The sequence below is a fragment of the Scleropages formosus genome, chromosome 22, assembly GCF_900964775.1.
Source record: "Scleropages formosus chromosome 22, fSclFor1.1, whole genome shotgun sequence".
Lineage (NCBI taxonomy): Eukaryota > Metazoa > Chordata > Actinopteri > Osteoglossiformes > Osteoglossidae > Scleropages > Scleropages formosus.
Window position 1 is genome coordinate 18,261,673 of NC_041827.1, and position 24,740 is coordinate 18,286,412.

Genomic DNA, 24,740 nt, shown 5'->3' on the forward strand with positions numbered 1-24,740 from the left:
ATATCAAGTAAATTTGTTTTACAAACCGGACGTCGTTCGTTTGTCGTTATCTCTCATATTTAAGTCTTGATGAATTTTCCAGCAATTTTAAGACCTCGAACTTTAACAAACGCCGGTGCTCAGGGCTTCTGTTTTTCAAGGAAATATCATCATTAATATTAATTAATGTCCGAGAAACACCCTGGGCAACAACAAGCGAGAGAGAAGCAAAAAGAAAAAAAAAAAAAAAAATAGAAAAACCAGTCTTTTTTCCTTCCACCACCTCTGCCTGGCACTGCAGACTCAGGCGAAACGTTTAATTTCGCGATATGCCCCCAGTCAATATGTTTAATATGACCCTAAATTTCATTTATTCCTGGCGAATTGACGGTCTTGTACCACAAAAATACCGTACTTTTACCCTGTCTGACGATGCCGAATCAATCACTACAACCCCATCAACGTCCATCGCCTCAGCGCTACCGAGTGTAGGCGCGAACGCGCTCGCGCGAGCTAGTGACGTCGGTTGTGTCGCGCGCTGGATCGCCGCTCGCCGAGGGGCGCGAACGGTGTGTCTGGTGTTTGTATGCAAGGCAGTTTAATGCCGTTAAACCGCACCCGTAGTCCAGGGTAACTGTCAGGTGTTTGTTCGGAAGCTGGCGTGGACTCCACACAATGTGCCCAAAACGTGATACTGAAAGTAAAAGGAAAATGAATAAAAAGCGTGCAGGTGAGTCGAGCTGTGTGTTTTCATCATGCAGGAGTAGCCCTAGTAGCTCCCCGTGTGTGCAAGCGAGCGGCGGCGGCAAGGCCAGTATGTAGTACAGTGACCTTTTTGATTACAAATATCTGTAAGGCACTAATAAGTAAACAATCTGTTCGTTCATTAGTAGTCTTATAGCAACCTAAATCGTTTCTAAACATCGGAAACGAGCAGAATTCTACCGATTGTAAGAGAAAACATATTGCGTATCCGAACTTGCGCAAAGCATTTTGGGTAATGTAGTTATCATAGTGCGCCTACCGTCCGAACTGCGACACTCCCAGCCCAGCTGCGGATTGTCATCATCGGTAATAATAAGAACTCGGAGGGTATTTTATTACTTTATTTTATTTAATTACTAAGCTGATGTCTTTGTCGAAGTCCACTTGGAATGATGGAAATGTTTAAAGTAATGAATGACTATCAAGTCTTTGTATACTAGCACTAAGCCCCGAAGCTCAGTGTGCAGTTTTAAAGAAAAGAAAGAAAAAAAAACTGATCTGATGTCTTTCCACTCATCTTTTTTTAAGGGTTGACTGACCCCACCCCACCTTTGCAAACTTTTTAGAACATAAATTTACTTCTTCACAAGAGCTGAAAAAACTTTGAATATTTTCCAAAAATTTGAAGAAAAAGTAGATAAATACTGATATGTGCCATTGGACAAAGCCAGGCATCAGCATAATAATGATGATGATGATGATGATGATGATGATAAAATACCAGTTAAGTTGATTATTGATTTTCCCACGTTCCCACATTTGTAATTTCCACATTGTTTGAGGGAGGCAATCATTGCACAAGAAAAACAAGTAAAAGCTTGTTTTATATTCAATTTGAAATACAGAATAAAGAAACATGATCAGCCATTAACTCATGGTACCTTCAGTTCCTTCAGGGGTTCGCTGTGTCATTTGAAGTTTTTTTTTTTTTCTCTCTTCTTTGTCCTTTTCAGATAACAATGGAAACTTGATTTAAGACCAAAAATGTCCCAGAAAGAATCTAAGCAAGAAAAAAAAGGGTAGGTGAGCAATTAAGCTATATGACTGCAAATGACCATTTTATACCCTCCCCCTTCAACCAACAGTACAAAATAACTGGAACTTCAATATCACTGTTTATTATGACTTCTAACTCCGAATGGATTGTTGCACAACTGAAGGATTTGTTTTATTTTTTAAATATGCAGTGTACCTTTCTAAAATTAACCACATTTCATTAAATTAGTGTAATTGTGCATTCATAACATTTAGCTGCAGCATTAAACCTGTACTTTTTTTCTGACATTTAATTAACCTGGCAAGACATGGAAACCAAGACAACTTTGCAAAGATTTTCAGTTTTTTTTTTAAGAAGCAATAAATTTTAAATATTGTTATTCAAATAACTATTGTCTTTAATATTGCAACTTTGCTTGAAAAGAATATTGGAGGAAGTCTGCTGTTAATTTTATTAGAACATTTATGAGACGTTTGTTAATGATGTTTTTCAGCTCCCACAGGACGGAGCTTTATACCGAGGTGCCGGCGAGGTGCCTGCCCATTGTTTACTCTCCAGAGTACAACATCACCTTCCTGGGGCTTGAGAAGCTCCATCCGTTTGATGCTGGGAAGTGGGGCAAGGTCGTTCACTTCCTAAAAGGTACATTCAGGCAGAACCACACAGAATTTCCAGCCCTTTTTTTTATTGTATGATGAGATGGTCTGGGAAAACAAGTCGAAAACTTCTACTCTTACTCTGGTAAGGATTTGAATGGGTATTGGTGCAGGGTGGAGGGCGGAGCAGAGGAAATTGGAGACGAACCCCCCATGGATCTGCTGCGGGTGGTCAGCTTTGGCTTTGAACTGAAGGTCAGGGTATGCAAGGCACCCTGATCAAAAAAGACCTCTTGTGTATTCCTCTGTCTGCGCATTATTACATCACCATCCGCAGTGTGTTACATCACCCAGGGTATGTGCTGGTCAGACCCCCATATCCAGAGAGATGTGTGTCGGGGTGCATTTTTAAATTTTTTTTAAAATGCTACAGTAGGTGGTGCATTGGTTAGAGTTGTCATCTTGAAATTGAAGGACTCAGGTTCAAACCCCTCCTCATACTTTAGTACCCTTGGTCAGGGTACTTACCCTGAATTAACATATGGAAAATTACCCATATGTATAAAATAGATTAATCATTGTGATTAATTAATGTAACACTATAAGTTGGCTTTGGAGAACAGTTAAATCTACATATTGATAAGACTACAGGACCAGTAAAGAGTGTGATTAATTGTTGGTGGAAACTTGACCCATACTTTTCACTGTCACTGTATGTATTCTGTCAAAGCATTAAGTGCGTTGTTCAAGGGTGCAGCAGCAGTTCACTCTCTGGGGTTGTGGAAAATGCAGACTGACAAATCTCCATGTGGTGGAGAGTTGCGTGCATATTGCTGTAGTGATGCTCATTCCTGTCACACACACACAAGCAAATGAAGAGAACAGAAAAGGGTGTGTGATGTGTGCTTGTGCTTTCGAGGTTTCACTACAAAGTGATGCTCTTTTGTGTCTCAGAGGAGCAGTTTCTAACAGATGACAACATCGTTGAGGCGCGGGAGGCCAGCGAGGAGGATCTGCTGGTGGTGCACACCAGGCGCTACCTCAACAAGCTGAAGGTAGGTGGATGCCCTGACCACACCCGGCACTTCCAGATTATTTACCTCTCTATGTGCTATGTGCTGCCTCCGCGAGGAGTTACGGTATGATGGTCCCGCTGGTCAAGGGAACATCGCACTCGGTGATATATTTCTTCAGTTGACTTGGATTGTTTGTTTACAGGTATCTTTTTTTTTTTTTTTTTTTAAAAAAAAAAAAAACATCTCTAAAGCTGTAGGTGGAGAAGCACATGGTTTGATCTGACTAACGACACTGCAGCATAAAATCTGTGTTTTACAGCATTGTCAAAAATAAACGAGGTGGAAAATTGCAGTGCGACAGGTTTCATTTTTTATTTATGTTTTTAAAGAAATCATTTAGTCAATTTAAGAGTTGCAAACTTGGGTGTAGATGGAGGTCTCCTCTTACTCGCTATTCGGTAATAAAAAGCTAAAGACCTACCGGAAACACGTGTGACATTTGTGTTTTGGTAAAGACCGCTTTACATGCATTTTCTGTAAAATACTGATGTCTTTCCACTCATCTTTTTTAAGGGTTGATTGACCCCCCCCCCCGCACCTTTGCATCTTTGGCTTCTTCTGTTTCCAGACATTTCCAGATTTGGAATAATTCATAAATCACATTAGTACTGCTTCCTAGGCGGTATATGTTATGTTTCCATGTCCTGTCCGGCCAGTAGAAAGGGGAATTCATATGTGAGTAAGTGCAGTTCGTTTTCACAGTACGCTATACATCAATATTATTCTCTCTTTTTTACTGCATGCAGAACCATGTCTTGGAGGGCTCGAGAGAGGTATCCCAGTGGTCTGCCTGGATTATTATGCATATTTACGTTCATATTTATCTTTATTTATCTCTTTTGTACATCAGTCAGATTATTGTATGTTTTATTTATTTATTTATCCTTCTGACGGCCCTTAACTGCGCCATTCAGCTCCCACCTTTCTCAGATCTTACTTCAAAAGCCTACTTCAGACAAGGTGGATTTCAATGTGAGGATGTTCTGTTCTCTCCACCACAGGATATTGTATGTTATGCGGGCACCACAAACGTTTATTTTTGTGTATTTTTTTTTTTTTTTTTTTTGTATTTGTGAGGCTTGTTATCTATACTTGTTGTATGTGAGTTGATTAACGTGCCATGGTTTTCTGAAGAAGTGCAAGCACATGCAGTGCAGCACTTGTGTGTATGTGTGTGTACACAGCACCGGAGCCTGTTGTCACAAAGCACCCATGTCCTGTTGTCTTTGCAGTGGTCCCTGGTGGTGGCCACCATTACGGAGATCCCACCCCTCCTCTTCCTGCCCAATTTTCTGGTCCAGAGGAAGGTGTTGAGACCCCTGCGTACGCAGACTGGGGGGACCATCATGGTGAGCAACTGAGCTGTGACATTGTTAGGGTGTCCCCCTGACATGTTGCCATAGAACATCATTAACACCCACAAACACAATGATGTAACGGGGACACCAAGTGGGATAGTGGTTAGAACCACTGCTTTGTACTCAGAGGAATTGGGTTTGAATCACCCTTCTGGCTTGTAGTACCCTTCATCAACGTACTTACCTGGGATTGATTTAAGGAAAAAAAAAGTGTGTGTGTGTGTGTATATATGAGAAATTACTCAGCTGTGTGATTGCATTAAGTAGCTTAGTGTACAAGCCTCAAATTGAAAGGCATTTTGGGGAAAAGTGTCAACTAAATAAATGAGTGGAAATAAACATATTTCCAGTCTATCCATACAGTTTCAATAACTGCTTGTCCTGAGCAGACTCGCAGTGAACCGGAGCCTATCCCAGAAGCATTAGGCACAAGGCTGAGGGGGGGGGGGGCATAACGACTGGGCTGGATGTCAGTCCATTGCAGATGTGTTTCCAGTGCTTCAGTTAATATTCACAGGAAGTTAGTCATCTTTGCTAAAATCCAGTATGCAAATTCCGAGATTCTCAATGCGACAAAATGACACCAGAGTTGCTTTCTGTTTAAATTTTAATCAGTCTCCGGCTTTGTATCGGAAAGCCTAGTTTTTCCTGCGCTGAAAAATTGCTTAAAGTAGTTTTGTGTTCGGGAAATAGTTCCTGTGGGTGCTGTTTTATATTTTATTCAAAAAGCAGAAATTTGTTTGTAATTCGCTTGTAATGTTTAATTTTAAGACGCTAAGTGGGGAGTTTAAATTTGCCAGGGGAACAATGCTCTGTTTCAAGACTTTTGCAAGAAGCTTAGTAAAATTTTGAAAACGAAAGTTCTGGTTTTATTGGATTTACTGTAGCAACTAACTGATGACATAAAATTACTGCTTTCTTCACACCTGGGAATCGACTAAGACCAGTTTTGTGACTTTGTAATTACTTTCCAAATCGACTATGTATTCTAAAAGATTAATGCTGTTTTTCATGCAAATATAGGAGTGTTATTCCTGTTCAGGATGAAAGACCGCACTCTGCCTGAGAACGTGTAATGAATCCAGTTCTTATCCTCCAGTATGTGGGTTTGATCTCCGCTCAGTCTGTGTGGCATTTGCTTTTCCTTTCCATGCCTGTGTGGGTTTCCTCCCGGTGCTCTGGTTTCCTCCCACAATCCAAAGACACACTTCAGATGCATTGCTGATGCTAAGTTGCCCTACGGTGTGAAAAGGTGAGTGAGTGTGTGAATGTGTGGATGCCCTGTGATGGACCGCTGTGTTGTCTAGGGTGTACTTCCCTCGGCCTTGCGCCCAGTGTTTCTGGGATAGGCTCAGGACCTCTGTGACCCTGCTTGGGACAAGTGGTTATTGAAGGATGGATGGATTAACTTCCAGTGGTGCTGTACAGTGTCCTTCACGCTCACATTTTTCGTGTCGAAGGGATGTAGCTATATAGATTTTTCTTTTTTTTTTGAAAATTAAAAAAAAATAGCTGTTTTCAAGTAGGACTCCCAGACAGGAATAAGAGGATTCTGCGATTTCATTTAAAGGCCAGTTTTACTAAATCATATGGATTAAGTATCCAGGGAAGAGTCGTGTAATAGTTAGAGCATCACCTTGAAGTCAAAGGGCTCCAGGTCCAAATTTGAACTCCCTCTCATGCCCTTGATTAAGGTACTTACCTTTAGAGACAGTAAAAATTGGTGAATCTCTGTAAGTACCGTAGTATACAAACCTAACGCTGGTAGTTGTAGTCAACTTTTGTTTCGAAATGTAATAAAAACAAATTGTAGACCACCGTCCCACAGCAGCCTCCATGGTCTTGCACTATATGTTGCCGGCTGCGAGTTCAGCAGAAGATGAAGGGGAGCGTGAAGGCCATCTCTTCGGCAGATTATTTAATGAGAACCTGAGGAGGTCAGTAATGACCTTAGAGACACTGGCTCTACTGAATGCATGTAAAATCATAAAACTGTGTGAAAGGCACATTTCCTCATTCCAGTGTGCTTTCGCAGCGGATTGTTGAAGGAGCGTCACATACAACAGAGTTACAGTCCAAGTACTTGAACGCTTGTCTGAAGCTGTGCTCCAGTTTACTGCAGTGCACTAGAACTCACATAATCTCCTGCTCCATGCTTAAAAGCCTGCTGTGAGTTGAGGTGCCTCTTATTATTGCTGCACTTCTCTACTCCTGATTTCTTCCTGAGAATGACCGAATATGGAAAAGTCTGAGGCTTTTTTTTTTTAATTTTTATTTAAATCACATTAGTAACAGCAAGTGGCCTGTATCTAAAAAGGTACATCTCCATTCTATGATTTTTTTTTTTCTTTTTTTGTGAACATTTGGGTTATAGGTAAGAACAATATATTTTCATTTTAGTTAATTATATTTGCGTTCTCACTTTTTCTCATTTAAATTCTAAATTCAGGAATGTTATTTTTATTATAGTTTTTTTCTTTCTTATCCTTTCACTATTTCTAATGCTGATGGTGTGAAGACCCTCATATAGCACTCATTATGGGTCTGTAGGGTAACAGTGAGCTATTTGCAGAGACTTCATTTTTGAAGGCTCTAGTGTACATAAAAGAATTTTTTTTTTAAAATATAATGATTTTATAAAGTAAATTTGTAAGGATAGTGTTTGTGGACTGGCTTGAGAAGGACTACGCATATGTCACATTTAAATAAATCGATGATTAAAAAATTGAAGCAAAGTGTGTCTTGGACTCTGGCAGTGTGTGGTCTCGGTTTATTACACCGGACCGAATATTGCAGACCGCATCAATGAAAATTAGGCTGCAGATTAGTGGTATTAGTAATCTCGGACTGGAAATGTGAAAAACTGGATATGGGGAGACCGAATAATGGGTGGTGCACGTATTATTAGTGTACCACAGGGTTTCTCAAACCTGGTCTCGATAAGTCAGTGTGCGCAGGGCTCGCTGCGACCTCAGCACTTACGGCTTGATTGAGTATAATTTATACCCCAGTTGATCCACTAATTACCTTTTCCGGTACCAGGGAGGTTTTAGAGGGAGCTGGAAGCCCTGTGAACAACTATGGTCCACCAAGGTAAGATCTGAGGATCCTGGTATAGATGGAATAATCACTTGTGTGTTTGCTGTGGGGGCGTGGTGGCGCAGTGGGTTGGACCGGGTCCTGCTCTCCAGTGGGTCAGGGGTTTGAGTCCTGCTTGGGGTGCCTTGTGATGGACTGGCGTCCCGTCCTGGGTGTGTCCCCTCCCCCTCCGGCCTTACACCCCGTGTTGCTGGGTAGGCTCCGGTTCTCCGCAACCCCGTATGGGACAAGCGGGTCTGAGAATGTGTGTGTATGTGTGTGTTTGCTGTTAAGATCTAGAGTGCCTGTTTATTGGCTCTGTTAACTGTGTTTGGTTGTTTAAAGTTCCTAACTTCATCTGACTGTTGGACACAGTACTTGCTAAATGTTGAGATGTGTATGGGAGCAAAACCATTTTTTATTTTCATTAACGACTTGTCCAGTGCAGGGTGACAGTCACTCACCCATGTGCACGCACTAATGGCAGTATAGAGTCGCCAATCCAGGTGAAACATGTGTCTTTGGACTGTGGAAGGAAACCAGAGCACCTCGGGGGAAGCCCACAAGAACATGGCGAGGACATGCCAACTCCATAGAGAGGGAGTCAGATTTTACACCACACCTGAACCCACAGTCCAGGAGCTGAGAGGCACCAGTGCTACCTCCTGTGCCACAGTGCTGCCCTGGAGCCAGTCGGAGTGTGAGATTTTCATCCGCACATTAGCGTTTGAGGGATCAAACTTGCAGCCACTGTCTTCTTTACCGTGTTGTTGTTGTTATGATGACACATCACTCGCGTCCTGTCTGCTCAGCCCCTACTGTAGATCCCTGCTGCTGCCGTTTCCCTCTGGCCCGGCAGCTTAGTGTGTGCACACATGCTAATGTGTGTCATTAGCGTTTCGCCGTCGGCTGGTAATGGGTTCGACCCCCCTCAGGTATCTCCTGTTGTGTGTAGCCCTTGTGGAAGTTCTCTGGCCATCATTTCCACACAGGATGCCTTCTTGCGTAGGTAAAACACACAGACTTTGTATGCGGAAGCACCTGCTGCTTTTGGCACTGCTAGAGCTTGTGTTTAATGGCAGGAGAATGGGCTTCGCTTCACGAGTATTTCGTTCTGCGACAAGTAAAAATTGTATAATAACTACAGTGCTTGCAGTCCTCCGCCTTATATATGAGACACTTAAGCTGCACATTGAGTATAGATGGTATGTTAGCCTTGGATTATGTATTTAGGTATGAATGTTTAACCTTTTTTTTGGGATGGTACTGAGCAGACCTTTTATTGGATAAGGGCCTTAGCTATTAAGGAATGATAGTTATTATAATTAATGCCTATAGGAACATAAGGACTGGTTTTTCACGCTACTGTTGTGAAAAATGCAACGAGAGAAGCTTTTTTACAGAAACATCTGACTTCCAAACTGCGGCATGCTAGTGATACACTTTAATAACCCTTGTTGTATGCATTGACACACGCGGGCACCGTCCAACCCCCGCGGGAGCGGGTTCCATATCACAGGGTATGAGCATGGCCTGTGGATGCGGAAGCTTCTGGCGCTCGCTCTCCACCTCTGAAGTGGGGAGTAAGTTTCCCTGAGCTTGTGGGCATGAATATTCATCGCCCGGTTCTATTTGGACTCGTCCTCTGGCAGCAGACTCAGACATCCGAACACCGTGGGCCGGGGTTATGCTGAGGCCAAAAAAGAAATACATATTGTATTTCAATTGTGCTTTTTAACAAGTTCAGTGTTGTTGCTTCTCAGAATTCAAAGCACCTTACATTTTATCCATATTCCTGGACATTGTACCGAAGGATCTTGGGACAGCTGGTACTGTAGTGGTTAGAGCTGCTGCCTTTGGACCCGGAGGTCATAAGTTTGAGTCTCACCTCCAGCTGTAATACCCCTGAGCAGGGTACTTACCCTAAATTGCTCCTGTAAAAATCCCCATCCATATAAATGGGTGAATAATTGTAAGTTGCTTTAGAGAAAAACGTCGGCTAAACCAAGTAACGTAATATAGTGTTAAAAATATGCTTACCAAAAAGTGTTATTAATAAATCAGTGGCTAAATGCAGCGTGTACATAGATTGTTACTTCTCTGGTCTTCTGAACTTAAACATGACCATGGTGACTCGTTAAAAACTTTTATTTTTTAAAATTTAAACTTAATTTGCTATTGTATATTCTAATTCAGCGGCTATCGATGAAAACAATATGCTTCCCGCCTTCACGTTCAGTCCAGGTTTGTTGAGGGGACAATGCAGTAGACGTATTCTTGTCTTTACACTTACTTTAAATAAGAGTCTGTGTGAGGGAGGTGTGTGTGTACTCAGCTAAACGGTGTACTCCCGGTGGTCCATTTGTCGTAGTAGCTCTAGAGCAGCAGTTGTCCCTTCGGAGTACAGAGTCTAATTGTTTACTTTTAAAAAAGAACGCTGCTGTGGCCTTAGCAATGAGTTATTTGTCATGTGCTGCTGCTTCACTGCTGATGTCCAGTATCAGGCTGTGTCACATCGGGAACTTCCTTGTCAAGAAAAGAGTAGATTTATGGTTTTTGAGCATAATTTTGTGATTTTTTTCTTTTTTTCCCCCCCTCCCTCCCTTCTTCCCCGATTACATTTGCAACATCTTCAAGTGCGACTGCAACAGAGTATTGCTCTGTCTGTGTAACACGGTACCCTTAGCTATGGGTGGTCTTAACTGCTCAGTATGTAGACTGGAACTCCACTGCTTCAGACTGAGCTAAAAATCTGCAGTTAAGGGGGAATGTAGGTTCACATCGTGTTTTCAGAGAGGACCCATGAGGCTTTCAGATGTAAAAATCAGCATATGAGGAAACCCCTAAATGGAGGACAGCGAGGGTGTGTGCAGCTGCCTGCTTGGTGAGGAACACACACGTTCTATGAGACTGTGGACCGTGATAAAGAAATACTTATCGAAGCCAGTGGCCGTTCTGTTGATGCCTTCAAAGTGCGCCAGGATCAGTTATGTAATAGTGCAGAGCCAGTGTAGGGGGTACTCCTGGTGCCATGTTCTGTTGGGGTACCTGGCATTGCTCTCTAGCTCAGAGTAGCCCACCAAGACCCTCTTTTTGTATGACGGTGTGTCAAGTCCATACTTCATTAAACTCCATGTATAAGGATATGACCCTAGCATTGTGCTTCCTGCACTCTTGCAGTATTGGACAGTCAGTTCCTTCCTCGTAGAATGTAGAAGTGGTTAAAATCCTCTTCCAGTATGGCAGTGAGTCGACGTTTTATCTTACACTTGTAAGAGGGAGTGGCTAATTTTCTTTCGTTATGAGAATGACCGAGTCATTTCCAGCATAAACGCTTTCCGTATGGGGGCGACTCAAGTCCTTTTCACCCAATTCATGTTCGCTGTGGGACTGACTCATTTTGCATTTTGCACACCTTTAAAAATGGGTGTGGTTTGAGTCCTTCCCGTCACATAATCTTAAAATGGGAGTGGCCAAGTCATTTACGTCACATACCGTCACATCTGATTGGCTGAAATCTTTTCTCACTGCATTGCACAAAAGTGGTGTTTCTGTCATTGTGTATTGAACCAGTAACTTTATTTTTAACCAAAGTCATAGTGTGAAGTCTGGTTTAATTCAGATGGCCACACTCAGTGTTGTTTCATAGTTTCACTTGCAGCCTTTGGGGGGCTGCTTTAATGTCAGTATCTGTTACATTTTCGCTCCTTAAAGCACGACTGACAGTTGTTCTAACGTTTCTCTCTCTCAGCTCAGCATAAAGTCCTGCATCTTCATACATCAGTGAGGTTCTTGAGTTACTTGAGCGCAGCACTTTTTTTCGGTTTTGCTGAAGCGGCGAAGGCTTTTTTGATTTTTTTTTCCTCCCTATTTTTCTTGCTTGTACAAGGATGAATTGACGGTTAAAGACCTGGTGAGTCACTTGGTTTTGTGACACATTTTTCAGGTCGTGCGACGGGTTTTTCCACCAGCTACAAGAGCAGCACATCCCTCGCCTAGGAAGAGACATAACTGACAGAATTCGGAGTGGATGTACACTGATCACCATTATCAGGTCCCCGTTCATTCCTGAAAGTGACGAACCTCTGAACCAAATAATGAAACTACTTATTCCCTCATTTCTTACAGGAAAAAAAAAATCCAATCATTCCAACCCCATCATAGCTTTACCCCAAAAGCTGCCCTAAATGGTGCCTAATATCAAAAGGGAAAAGTTGTGTAACTCATCAAACTGTTAGTTTTAACTTGATTGAGGTTTGTTCCTGTAAAAGAAACAATTTTTTCCTTTTTTTTTGCATCACGAAGATTTTTTGAATTGTGCTTGTGTCAGAAAAACTGTGAATCACGTGCACAGTTGTAGGTGCAATCATAGGCCTGTATATAAAAGGTTTCCTCATTTTCCTGCCCTTGGGAGTTGTTTTGTTTTTGTGTGTACAATGCAATGAGTCTCATGGCTTCTTTCACACAGCGTCTTCGTGTAATGGTCAAATGCAGTCTGTTACCACGTCCGATCATATATCGTGGGCCCAGACTACATGCGTCTGCTAGATACATGAAATTCTGGACAGGTTAACAATAAATGGTATTAATAATCTCTGGCCAAACACGTGAAAGTACTGGATGTTGAGAGACCTTACGAACATGTCGTGATCATTCACGTGAGGTTCTAGTTGTGCCGGCTGGGATCCTTTCAGCTCCGCATCCTTACTCTGTCAACACGGGCTGAACGACTAGTTATTTCATGTACAAGTGCAGCCTCTACTTCTGATGGGCTGATGTCACACACTTGTTTGTCTGGACGGTAGGAGTACCTAGTACTCAGTTTCACTCCTTCTGCAGTGGAGAGCTGGGTTTTAAATCCTGGAAAAGAAGTACGGTTCTCTTTGTGGTGTCACTTAGTGTCTCAGATTGGAAATAACCGGCATGTAGATAAGCAGCAGCCATTTAACAGTTATACCGGAAAGACAGTGTTGATCATTGAATCTCAGCAAAGTTCCTGCCTCCCTCTACTTCTGATGTTTTATCTCTTTTTTTTTTTTTTTCTTTTTTTGGTGTCCGGCTGAGTTTAAAATAATCCAGAGACTGTTACTCCCTGCACTCTTAAAATGTAAAATATGAACGCATGCAGTATGCGCAGTCCTTGTGCTTTTGTAGGCTTTGACTGGCACCCTTTAAGACAGTAGAATGACATGGTTTAATGACATCTTCCTATGATTCTTTTCACTGAATGGCAAATGGTTATAAATATGTTCCAAATGTTGAACGTTGATCTTATGCCGTTCTACTAAATACTATACCATACTGACAAAATTTGACTGACCTCCAGCTGTTCTGTGGCTCCTTCGAGTGCTTTTAATGCAGTGGTGCAGACGGCCTTCTTTATGGCTTTCGTGTCCACTGGCGACAGCCTAATTAACTCAAATCATTTTATTATTTGTAGGCGGGCAAGCTGGCCATAGAGCGAGGATGGGCGATCAATGTGGGTGAGTTAATGTGCTACGCATATTTTTAGTTTATCCCCAGTACTGTAAAACAATCGATCATCCAGGCCTCCGAAGGGCTGAGCCTAACGTGCAGAAGAGTTGATGTGGAATTGATTTCAACATATTAATTGACTGAGCAGAGTTATTAAACACAAAGGCATTGCTGTATACATTCTTCAGGTAACGTAACAGAATGCCGTCACATGCGTGCAGCCTGGCCTCCGGAAGGACTTGTATGTTCCAGAACATGTGGCGTTTTCATTATTTTTAACGTTTACATTAACTACCTGACATGGATGTTGCTTTGGTGAAAGATGTCCAAGAAGTAAAGGCACAGTTTTCAAATAGTTATCTGAAGCATTTACTCGTAAATGCTTGAGAAGTGGACGCGCAGCTACATGGATGGATAAAAACTTTATTATAGAATTCATCTTAATCGTAATGCCGCAGTGGGCTAATGGTATGTTCTTAGAGAAGGTGAAACGGTTTTAAATTTAGCACCGTTTCCCTTTTTAGTGCTCAAAAATGAGCATCTGCTAAAAGATGTAAGGCTTCTGTTTAATGATCTCCTTGGAGCACTGCCTGAAAGTTAAGCCTTGTGTGTATATATTTAAAAAAAAATGGGCACAGGTCAACTGAACATTTCACAGAGGATACAAGTCTTTAAATATTTGCACACGTTTGTTATTGTAATGGAAAAAAATGAATAAAAGATATATGTAAATTGGACAGTTCCTTGTACGTTGAAGGTACTGGCATGTACCACTTTTTTTAAGTTCAGAAAATTTTAGCTTGGTTTTATACTTTCTGATTTGTTTACTGCTCTATAATAAGTAGAATTTTCTGTGTTTTGAACAGGATAGTACTTTTCTAGTATGCTATTAACGGAATGTATTGTAATTAATGAAAAAACCATTCTGCAGTCAGGCTTTAGAATATATCATTAACATTGACTACTGCTGTACTGCTTGAGGAATTTTACTACAGTATTACTGATAGTACTGATTAGATTAGTAGAATGCTTCTTAGATTTTTTAATATTACTCAGAAACTTTAAATGAACTTAGAGGCTCCAACTCCTTGTTAGATGTAACGTATGAAACTTACTGGTGTAAGTTTTCGTAGTTGTTACCTACCTCTGTAGTACCCTTTATTGATGTACTTACCCTGAATTGATACAGTAGAAATTACTCCGCTGTATAAAGGGTAACTCAGTGGAAGTAGCTTCGCATCGTAAGTTTGCCATAGAGGAAACCTAAATAAATAAATCTAAATGGTAATATCCAGTACCTGTCTTCTGACTTTATGGCAGGTGTTCCTACCTTTTTAAACTGAACTGATACAGTAAATATGATCTAGCCGTAGAAATGGGTAAATCAATGTAAGTAGCTTAGTACAGAAACCTAATACTTCTCTCCAAGATGACTTACAGTTTCAGATAAATGAGAAAGTAATAATAAAACGAGAGCCTCGGAAACTCAGACCCGAGGATGCGGCGAACAGATTTGGTGGACACCACTTGGATTGAAGGAATGTGACCATATGGCTCCCAATCGTCTTCATGTCTAAGCCTCTTTAAGAGGACGATCCTTTTAAAAAGTTTACCACTCAGTACCATAGCTTCTCTGCTCCACCTCCCCCGCCATAAACACCATATTCTGCCTTGATCGGCTGGCCTTGGGTTGTGTTATCATCATGTGCCAGTGAGTGGTGGGTGGGTAAGGTGGGGGGGGGTTGTAGAGGAGAACAGCATCCTTCTTCACTGTGTGACTCCTGCTAAGTCAGCCTTTCTGCAGACATGCGGGTGATGAATCGCAGAAAACAGCCGGCTGTTTTGCATTGATAAACATTATTTTAATGGACAAAAGGCAGCTATTTATCCAGAACCTCCGTCGTCTGCGCTGATCCCCGTTTTGCCACGAGGGTGGCATTTATTTATTTGAAAGATGTGTCAACAGATGCCGAGCTGCTGGGCAGTGGACGTTAAATCGGTCCGAGTCTCCCGTCCCACGTTTAAAATGTCGTGCTACATGACTGTGGAAGTGCATGCGCGTACACACACACACACACACACTCACTCACTCACTCACTCACTCACTCACTCACTCACTCACTCACTCACTCCTGGGCAATTAAACATGCCTCTCCATACTGGGCCTGTTGGTGGCCACTGACCTGTGGCATCATGGTCAGTAGCCCCGCTTTACAGAAAGCCATTTGCATTTTGGATTATGAAGGGTGTGTTTCGAGATGGATGCAGCCATACATGTAATTACTGTCCCTCACACTTCTCCTCCTGTCCCAGGTGGGGGCTTCCACCACTGCTCCAGTGACAAAGGGGGGGGCTTCTGCGCTTATGCTGATATTACATTATCCATCAAGGTAAGTACTAAGAAAATGCAATGTATGCTCTACAAATTGAACAATTATTTACAGGGATGTCAATGTGATGTCTAAATAATATGAGCAAAGAAGTAGAAATGGCAGGAGGGCTAAATATAAATGAGTTTAGTTGGTGATAATTTAATAAATAGATTAGTGTAGGATACGTACTGTGTTACCAGAGCGGAGTCTTAATTTTATTCTCTGAGTTCAGGAGCTGGGTGCCAACAGTGAAACGTTTGTGTCCATATGGATTATAATGAGGTTGATAAGGGACACTTTTTGTGCCTTGTCGTCTCAGTCCCGATGGACCCGTTTCCCTTCCCAGAAGGGAAGGACTGGAACGTGTGGTGGTTGGGTGAGAAGGGTCTGCCAGGATCTTGATGAAGTGCAACAGCATTAGCTGTTAAGAGTATAGCTACAAGCTACTGCCCATGCTGGAGTGTAATAACCATGGATTGTAGTTTACATGTGTGATGTTGACACAGATGTGTAGCTTTACATTCAGGATCAATTTCTTAACCGCTACACCGTGATACGTGCTGAGGGCTCTTCAGATGGAACACTTGTTTTTGTGTCCTTGTTCCTCAGTTTCTGTTTGAGCGTGTGGAGGGCGTATCCAAGGCGACCATCATCGACCTCGATGCTCATCAGGTGGGTCATTTTACTCTCTACTGTAATTGTCAATAAGGAGCTTGTGCTGAGGAATTGACACATGCTATAAGATGATACCCCCTGCTTAGCGTTTCGATCAATGCAGCAGCCCTCTGGCTCACACTAGAGGGATGCACTTCATGACCCAGCATGCTTAGTTTAGCACATAGGGCTGCATCAGTTTGATTGCACAGACTTGTCTGTCCATCTGCATTTTGTTTTTCTGCAGTTTTTATTTTTTTAAAAGTTTGCCATAAAAATACAATCAGCACTTGTTTTCACTTGCTTGAATGACGAAATGTAGGTATGCCAATCTGGAGACTTTTTCTATTATTCATTCAGTCATGGAGTCTTTGCTAAACATATTTCACTTTTAATTTTTCTGTTAAATCAAATTCTGTCCCATCTGTAACCTAACTATGCATGAAATATAACTGGCTCTTCCAATTTCGAATGGTTATTGAATTGTTGATTTTCAAAGATTCAAAAAACAAAAACAAAAAAAGAAACCTGAAATGTTGTAACTTCTATTTACTTGCTGAGCCAATAGACAGCAGTAAAGTGAACCCAAACAGAACAGGATTGCAGGGCTGGCTTCTAATGTTCACTGCTTGTGTGTGCAATTCCATTAAGTAAAGGTGTGCTGTTATGACGAGATGATGAGCAAACAATATTTTTATTTTTGGTCAGTTTAAATTATTTTTAATAGCTTCTACTGACATTGAAACTCTAACTGTGCATTTTTTTTTAAAATCATTATTGCTGTATTTAAGTTTTACAAAAGTCAAACCTATGAAATTCATTCAGTTAAGAATATAATAAGTTGCAAACAAACTGGTCTCAATTGTGTCTCTAAGATGAGGAGGCAGTTTATGCTGAATGGTGTGCTTTGGATTAATACAGCTTAAAATGTTTTAATGGCTGAAGTCTGAATGCCGCATTTTATCTATAACTCATGAACAGCGCTAACCTTACATGTCTGTTATTATCGGGGAACGTGTTATGTGTCTTTCCTCCCCAGACTGACTTTTGAATGCGTACAAGTTGAATTTTCTTTTAATTTTCTATTTCACTGCTGTGGCTGATTAACTGTCACTGGCATAAACTAATTTCAGTTGTCATAGCAACATGAAAGCTTATACTTTCAGAGAAACTGAATTTGTTAACCCTATTCTTTTCCTGTAATAAAATACAAAATCTCACTTCATTGCTTGTATTTGCTTCAAAAGCATCATGCTACACACCTGAAAACTTTTTCTGTCGCTGGAGGGCTGTGGATATGCTAAAGTTCAGCCAGCCTGATTTACAGAAACTCATTCAGGGCTGCTTTACGAGCTGAACCCCGATGTCCTTATGGACTTTTTTACTGGTGAATATCATCCCACTGTTGCCACCTTACATCACTACCTGGAGCCTGTGCTGCTCTCAGGTCTTTAAATGACTCCCTGATGACTGTGCAGTGTTTTTTGTTTTTTTTTGGCACAGCATTTGGTCATGTGACTGTGCAGATGCTCTGATTCGAGAAGGAAGTATACAGCGTATTTAGCTTTTCAGCTGCTATAGGGTATTTGCCACACGACTCCATCTTGATTTGATGTTGCATCGCACTACTTTGATTTGAAGGTTAGACCAAGTTGTTCTTTCTTGCCAATACCTGGCTATGCATCAGAGACGGATGCCAGCGCTCCCAGAGAAAGGACTGGATGAAAGGACTCCTCCGTCAGCCCAGCACTCGGGCATTCCAGCAAAGTCACTAGGAGAAGATCCCAGCAGTCAGAGCTCAGAGCGGGCATCTATAGGAGCTCGCTGGAGGAGACATCACCACAGCTTGTGTGAACAGTGGGGTCTTCAGGCCGTGGGAGACTGAGATGTCTCTCTGTGCTTGTGATGCTCAACAAGCTGTAAGATCACCCTGAGAACACTGGCTCTTTGTTTTATGGAAAGTCTTCTGACTTTGGTTATAACAAGAACAGAGCTTTTCTTATTTGGTGTTTTTAGCGAATGCTGAACCCTGTGAAGCAACGGTTGTCTTCATTGGGGTTGCTGTTTGGAGCGGTTGGAGTTCTGTACAAGGTCACACTAAAGGTCAGCTAGTGCTATAGCAGGCAGTGCAGAGGCTAAGAAGCTGGACTTCATCAGGTGAACTTCCCAGAAAAGCCCTGCTCTAATGCTCTTTGAGAATCTTGCTGCATAAAGGAGGAGGAAAAAAATAAAATCGAAAGCTGGAGGAAAGATTAGAAAAGGCAGCAGGTTATAATAGTGTTCGAGGTACCAGACAGATTGTAAGATTACGTGAAGCCTTTTGTGGATTGGCAACAGTTGACGGTGAAAATAGGAGCTCATTATCACAGGACTGAGTCATTAAAACCTTGGATTAGATTATATTGCCGTTTCAGTAGCACTAAGAGTAATTGTACAATGGGCTTTCATGTGTATATATAGCAGCTATAGAACAGTGTTACTGGAAGTACTGTTCCTTGTGCTGTATACTACTGACTTAAGCACATAATTCTACAGGTGTTCCTTGACTTGTCACTGCAGTCCTATCAGCCTTGTATTTTCATGTCTCGAAGTTTGGTAACAGTTAACAACGACCACTCCATGTGCTGTATGATGCTGTCGGTTGGTCCAGCTGCTGCAAGGCACCCTATTTCTTATTGGCTCAGTCCTGTCGGTCTCAGCATTTCAATAGAATTTTTTTTTTTTTTTTTTTTTTTTTAAGTAAAAACAATGTCTGTTAAGCAAACATTCAAGTATTCATGTGGTGCAAAGAAGAAAAGGGAAAACATTTAAAAATTGGGGGCGGGGTGGTGCAGTGGGTTTGGCCGGGTCCCGCTCTTTGGCGGGTCTGGGGCTCGAGTCCCACTTGGGGTGCCTTGTGATGAACTGGTGTCCTGTCCTGGGTGTGTCCCTCCCCCTCCAGTCCTGCACACTGTGTTGCTGGGTTAGGCTCCGGTTCGCCGTGACCCCGCTTGAAACAAGCGGTTTCAGGCAGCGTGTGTGTGATAGAAATGAAAGTGAAAATAACTGTGCAGCATTTATGACCTGTTTTGGGGCAGAGACAGACACATGGGCTGGGCCAAGCCATGAGACAGCAGGATAATAAATGAAAACAACAAACCAGAAATGACCCTTTCTAAGCAGCACAAAAACCCAGTCTCCCTCTCCAGGCAACTCTCCAAAACACCACCCCCACATCCACAGGCCAGCTACCTTTATAGTCCTTCCTTATTACCCTTGAGTGGGTGCAGCTGGCCCTCATCATTCACTTAGGGCAGGGGCAGCTCCTTGACAGCTGTCCCTCTTCTAGATCCTACCTCCTGCCTTGGGTTGGACTGCCCACCAGCTCGCACATGAAAATATAATCCTGTACATATATTATTATTTTATATTAGTTGTTGAAACAAGAGGGTGTGAAATTAATAAAAAGAAAAAAAAAAAAACCTTATTATACATCACATTCATGCATGTTAATTGTTTGTATATCCTCTTGTTTCGTATAATACAGTATGAAGCGCTTCATGACTTCCAACAAAGTCGACTTACAACACGGTTGTTGGCATAGAACCCTGTCGTCAGTTGCGGACCAGCTGTATAATGATTATGTTGTAAAATTGCCCATGATAGATGCTTGGGGTGGGGTTTTCTTGTTCCAGCGGCTTGTCAGGGTGCCCTCTGGCCCTTGCAGGGTTACGGCTAGAGGTGTTCAACCTGGGAGGGCTACTCTTTTGGGTTGAGGGTCTTCCGTTTTGGTCTTTTCCAGCCCAATGGTTAAAGGAGTGTAAGGGGCAGAGAACACTTGCTTAAATCCCTTACCCGTTTCCCTTTCTCCTCACTCACTTTTGGGAGAGACATTTATACTTGTTGGGAGTTACTTTAAGACTGTGTAAATTAACTTCTTTACACACTGATGATCACTTTTTTGAATTCTGGTTTCAGACTTTGTTCTAGCCTGGGGACCACTTCCTTTTTGCTCCTTTATGCTCCTCCCATGAGCCGAGCCTATTAATCACTGACGGCGAGCCGAGGTTCAGCGGCCCTTCTGCAGTAGGCCCACATCATCTTGTTCATTTTTGAGACAAAGCCTGGTTGTAATTCGGCCCATTCCTATTGACAGAGCTCAGCAAGAGGACCAGATCAATACCCATGCTTGGTAAATAATTCATGAAGGCGGTGTGGAGAACAAAGGCCCGAATCTGCATGAAAGCATAAAAATGGTGCGAAAATGCTTCCTCAGCATGGCGCTGGGAAAGGTGCGGTGGAGGGGCTGCATTTAAAATTCCAATTAAGCTACCGGAGCCATTTCGCTCCTTCCTTGGGAAGTCCTGCCAGGGTCCTGCCCCTGTATATATGAATTTTCGATCATGGACTAACTGTACATCCTAAACAAGCCTACAGATGGGTGTAAGAAATGTGAACAGTGACAAGCGTCAGGTAATGAGGGTAATAGGTGTATTGTAATTATAATGGTCAGCAGATAAGGACTGGGCGATGGTCCAAAAAGTTTGTGTCGGACACCATTTGGCAGCTTTGGTAGCACAGGTTGTTGTTGTTGTTGTTTGGCTGAAACTTTTATCCAGAACATGTAATCTGTTTCACCCAGATTTTCAACAAGATGTTTGGGTTGTGTTGGTGGCGCAGTGGGTTGGACCGGGTCCAGCTCTCCAGTGGGTCTGGGGTTCGAGTCCCGCTTGGGGTGCCTTGCGACGGACTGGCGTCCCCTCCTGGGTGTGTCCCCTCCCCCTCCGGCCTTACGCCCTCAGTTGCCGGGTTAGGCTCCGGTTCCCCGCGACCCCATATGGGACATGCGGTTCAGAAAATGTGTGTGTGTGTTTGGGTTGTCAGTGGTGATCTTTATTTTGGAGATTTTTTTTGTAATAATTAAGTCTCTGGAGACTGCACGAACCACAGGTTTGAATCCTATATCCAGCTCTACTACCCATGATCAAGGTACTTACCCTGAACTAATATAGTAAAAGTTACCCTGCTGTATAAACAAGTAAATCAATGAAAGTAGCTTAGTGTACAAGCCTCACATTGAAAGTTACTTTGGAGAAAAGAATGAGTAAAATGAATAAATACTAAGGATTTGGTCTCATGAGTTTCAGGACAATATTTTCATACACGGTATGGGGGAAAAAAGTCTAACTTTTCTGCAGCTGAGCTCATGCACTGTCACGAATCTTCCATTCATTGTAGTTCTTCAGGCAGAAAATAAACACGACGAGGTATATTCGAGGGGCAAATTTCACCGTCAAAGGTGAGGACATCCAAAACCAGTGGAAAGGCGCCGAGTGTGCCAGCGATGATTTAATCCATCCCGTTCTCAGAACCCCAACACGATAATGAGGCCCAAGGAAGTTTCCAAAGAAAGCAAGTCTTTAGTGTCCACTGTTAACGACCAATTCTGTGACTCAAGGGGGAGAAAAAATGCCTCTTAAAGGGCATCTTGGACTATGTATTTTATCTGCCGCTCAGGAGAACAAGGAGGAGAACTTTGCTTGTCAGTGCTTCTTAAAATAGAAGTCTATTTCCTGGGAGGCCCGTTGGATTTACGTGCACGCGCAGCTCACCGCAGTGCAGGTGATGATTGATTCAGTACGTGAAGCATGTGTTACTCTACCGCCACTTTGTCACCCCAGTCCGTCACACTGAGCCCAGGCTCCCGTGCATCACTCTGCTGCTCGCACCCTGCAGTGAGAAACCCTCGACATGATAACTTCAACGAGGAACGAACGTGGCGTACCCGCTCTCCATCCCGTCAGCTTTGTTCAGTTTGTGCCAAGTTTCTTACGGTACACATTTTTACATTTATCCCATCCTTTTCTCCAAAGTGACTTACAGTGTCAAGGTTACAATTATTTACCCATTTATAGCTGGGTAATTTTACTGGAGCAATTAAAGTTAAGTACCTTGTTCAAAGGTACTACAGTTAGAGGTGGGGATCAAACCTGTGACCTTTGGATGCAAAGGCAGTAAATATAACCACTACTCTTCCAACTGTCTTGCTTTTAGATATGAAGTATTCCTATATATGTATGTGTGTGTTGTATAGAGGTTAGGGTTAGTGGAGAAATTGTTCTCCAATTGGTCAGTATATTTGAGTACTCTGGTATTTACTGTATCTCCATTTTTAATGAACACTTGAAGTTCATTTACCAAGCTGTTTAGTGGTTAGAGATCTTTTTGCGCTCAAAGGACCCAGGCTTGAATCCCACTTCCTGCTGTAGTACTCTTGGTCAACGTACTTACCTCGAACTTATACAAAAAAAATAAAAATTAGCCTATTCTGTAAAAAAAAAAAAAAAAAAAAAAAAAGTAAATCCCTGGGAACTTCACATCGAAAGTTGCCTTGGAGCAACATGGCCAAATAATGAACTTATGATTGATGAATTGGTGAATGAAAGAGTTAGAGTTTAAGTAACTGATCACAACAAGAGGGCAGCGAGAAGCAAAGTGCCCCTAAGTCCTCACAGCTTTTGAAAAGGCGACATAAACTTCAACTTGCTCAGCAAGATCACAGCTTTAAAATTAAACATAAAAAAGTCATAAGGCGTGTTAGTTTTGAGTGTTTTCTAAGCAGAGGCTTTCAATGTCATAAGATGATGAGTCATCTCTAGATTCATTTTCACACAGATTAATGGCTGTCCTGCTGTGGCGATGTAGCAGCAATGCTTCCTCCCTTACATTTATCTGATGTTTTTCTCCAAAGCGACGTACAATGTTAAGGTTACAATTATTTACCCATTTATACAGCTGGGTAATTTTACTGGAGCAACTGAGGGTAAGTATCTTGCTCAAGGGTGCAATAGCTAAAGGTGGGGATTGAAGCTGCAACCTTTGGATCCAAGGGCAGCTTTAACTAATTCTCTACCAGCTGTCACTTACATGTACATTTATTCATTTAGCAGACGCTTTTGTCCAAAATGATGTACATCTCAGCAAAAGTACAATTTATGCATTACGTTAAGAGAAGGAGACATAGCTGCAGACATGAAAATCTCAAGCAAACCTAGTTTGTTCCTTACCACTTGCTGCACCGAGGTTCTTCGTTCAAGTAGGTGCATAAGACACAGGATAGACAAATCCCGATACCCTCTCATCAATTTTTTTTTTAAAAATATTATAAGATACACAAATAAGCAAGTACAGTGCCAGAGTAGTGGCTGAATAAATGTTGTATCTGGGGATGCTTTTGGTGTTACGATGCGTAAACAGTTACACCGTAAATGAGCTGGAGAGATCTTGGGCGAAGTGGATGTGAAAAAGATCAGTTTTCAGACCTTTCTTGAATATAGACAGAGTTTCTGTGGTTCTGAGTGACAGGGAAAGGTCATTCCACCACAACGGACCCAGAATTGAGAACCTCCGAGCTTTATCTTTCGTGCGCGGGACCACCAAGCGAGCAGAAGTAGACAAGCGAATGGGCCTGGCTGGGGTGTAGCGGTTGATTAAGTCTTGTAAATCGCTAGGAGCAGTTCTGTTGATGCATTTGTGCACGGTAACCAGGGTTTTGAATTTGATTCGGGCAGCTATAGGAAGCCAGTGCAGAGAAATGAGTGGAGGAGATACATGGGAACGCTTTGGCAAACACTTACACAAGGACACTGGTTTGTCACCTGTGTTCCAGGTTTGGAGCTTTTCAAATGAAAGCCCTGCCCTCCTCATGCTTTTTGTTCTCTAAAAGCAGGAAGTTCTCAGAAAAAGCTGTGACTCTCAGGCATCACGAGCTCCATCACTCATAACCTCAGGAAAGCATTAACACTGGGGCTGCAAAATACGTTGTCCGATTGCAGTGGCTTTCGCATATGACAACCCGGGGGGCGGGGGGGGGGGGGGGTGAACGATGAAGAATCCTGTCAGCTGGGGTAGATGTGTCTCAGAGCTGGTGACCGTAACATCTTATCTCAGGCTGACAGGAGCCAGCTCCTTCAGATGGGAACGAGGGATGCTGGCCCCCGACGGTGCGCGCGGCGAGAGCGGGGCCAGAAACACACTCGTCACGAAATCAATACTTGTTTTCGGATTAATCAGGACACAGCAATGGGAGTGCGCGAAGGCCTCGAATGTGTAACTCATGAGGATGTGCAGCACTCCGCCTCTCGCGCTTTTTGTTTCTTCTCATTGCTCCGTGGAGACTCTCTTTTCCCCACAGTAGTTTAGAGTTTGCACTTGACACACTGCTCTATTTGTGCAGGATGGAGAGCAAGTCAGGATGACGACAAGCGGCTCGGTTACCTTGTTCAGCGTTCCGGATTCTTATGGGACTTGAACCTCTGAAGTTCCTGCCCACTTGTAGAATGCTGCTTTATGTGTCTAATATATATTTAAACTAATTTAATACACACACACACACTGTCTGAAACCACTTG

At 42.4% G+C, this 24,740-nt stretch overlaps 1 protein-coding gene across 1 annotated transcript in view; it reads left to right on the top strand.

Annotated features, from left to right (window-relative positions):
- Positions 1 to 515: 515 nt before the first annotated feature.
- Positions 516 to 24,740, top strand: part of hdac11 (histone deacetylase 11) — a 31,770-nt gene continuing 7,545 nt past the window's right edge. Inside the window, exons 1-8 of the mRNA XM_018734162.2 lie at positions 516 to 709; positions 1,698 to 1,763; positions 2,235 to 2,383; positions 3,292 to 3,392; positions 4,646 to 4,762; positions 13,290 to 13,332; positions 15,638 to 15,714; positions 16,306 to 16,368. Of these exons, the coding sequence (XP_018589678.1) occupies positions 1,729 to 1,763; positions 2,235 to 2,383; positions 3,292 to 3,392; positions 4,646 to 4,762; positions 13,290 to 13,332; positions 15,638 to 15,714; positions 16,306 to 16,368 (585 nt within the window). The 5' untranslated portion in view covers positions 516 to 709; positions 1,698 to 1,728. The remainder of the gene's footprint in view (positions 710 to 1,697; positions 1,764 to 2,234; positions 2,384 to 3,291; positions 3,393 to 4,645; positions 4,763 to 13,289; positions 13,333 to 15,637; positions 15,715 to 16,305; positions 16,369 to 24,740) is intronic.